The sequence below is a fragment of the Bison bison genome, unplaced genomic scaffold (assembly GCF_000754665.1).
Source record: "Bison bison bison isolate TAMUID 2011002044 unplaced genomic scaffold, Bison_UMD1.0 scf7180017864492, whole genome shotgun sequence".
Lineage (NCBI taxonomy): Eukaryota > Metazoa > Chordata > Mammalia > Artiodactyla > Bovidae > Bison > Bison bison.
Window position 1 is genome coordinate 2135593 of NW_011495051.1, and position 1253 is coordinate 2136845.

General features: G+C 58.4%; 1 protein-coding gene across 1 annotated transcript in view; it reads left to right on the forward strand.

The window, feature by feature from the left end:
* Positions 1–595, forward strand: part of THOP1 (thimet oligopeptidase 1) — a 14134-nt gene extending 13539 nt beyond the window's left edge. Inside the window, exon 13 of the mRNA XM_010863630.1 lies at positions 107–595. Coding sequence (XP_010861932.1) covers positions 107–262 — 156 coding nt within the window. The 3' untranslated portion in view covers positions 263–595. The remainder of the gene's footprint in view (positions 1–106) is intronic.
* Positions 596–1253: the final 658 nt, after the last annotated feature.

Genomic DNA, 1253 nt, shown 5'->3' on the forward strand with positions numbered 1-1253 from the left:
CCACGCCCCCAGACGCTGGGTGTCCTTCCTCCCTGGTGATGCCGAGGGCCCCTCGGAGCCAGGGAGGGGTGCGCGACCCTCCTCAAGCCCCTTGCCCTCTTGGCAGGTCGGCATGGACTACAGAAGCTGCATCCTGAGGCCGGGCGGCTCCGAGGATGCCAGTGTCATGTTGAAGCTCTTCCTGGGTCGTGACCCCAAGCAGGACGCCTTCCTCCTGAGCAAAGGGCTGCAGGTGGAGGGCTGTGAGCCGCCAGCCTGCTGATGGCACGGGGCTCTGGCCCCAACCCTGGTGGGCCTGGCCGTGCACTACCTGCCCAGGTGCCTTAGTGCCCAGTCGGGGCAGGTGGGGGACTCCAGCCCAGGGACAGGGCAGGGGAGGGGCTGCGTGTCCCTCCCCCTCTCCCCGTCGCCCAGTCCCTGTGTCCCCATCGGCCTACGTGGGCTGAAAGGTCTCCATCTGGAGGTGTTTGGAAAGTCTCCTGTCTGGTCAAGACTCCTCTTTGTTGCACTAATGCAGCCCTTTCCTGGGAGTTTCCCTAGTTAAAAAACAGTTCTTTGAAATGCAGCCATTAAAAAAAAAAAGACTCAGTCCTGATCTCTGCCTGCCTCCCTCCCACCGCAGGAGCAGTGCTGTGGCCGATTTGTTGTTTTTTGTTTGGAGTTTTTTGGCCTCACCTTATGGCATGCGGGATCCTAGTTCCCCAACCAGGGATCGAACACATACCCCCTACGTTTGAAGCACAGAGTATTAACCTCTGGACTGCCAGGGAAGGCCCCGATCCAGTATAGACGGGCAACACAGGGAGTGGGTCCAGCCTGGGCTGGGTAGTGGAGCTCTGGGTTCAAGCCTCAGGGTTAGGCTGTCGGGTGAGTGGGGCCTCCTGGGAGACCCACCTCAGCTGGGTTGAACAGAAGTGGCCACTGGCCAGTGCACCGCTCTCATCTGCACATCCTGAACTGCCCGTGGCTGTCCCCACCCTTGGGGACCTCTCCATGCCAGAGGGAGTTGGGGGCCCCAGGTTAAAGCAGGTCATGTGGTGCTGGGGACCAGCCCCAGCTGATCCAGGGTATTCGAAGGAGAGACAGCCTAGGCGACTATTTATATGCTAATTAGAGATATAGAGAACAATAGAATGAGGATAGCTCAGTAGGAAAATTCAGTGGAGAAAAGAAGCTGAGTAGCTTGGTTTACGCGGGAGACCAATAAAACTTCAAGACAAGAAGTTTGCACCACTTACATAGGCCGCAGGCGC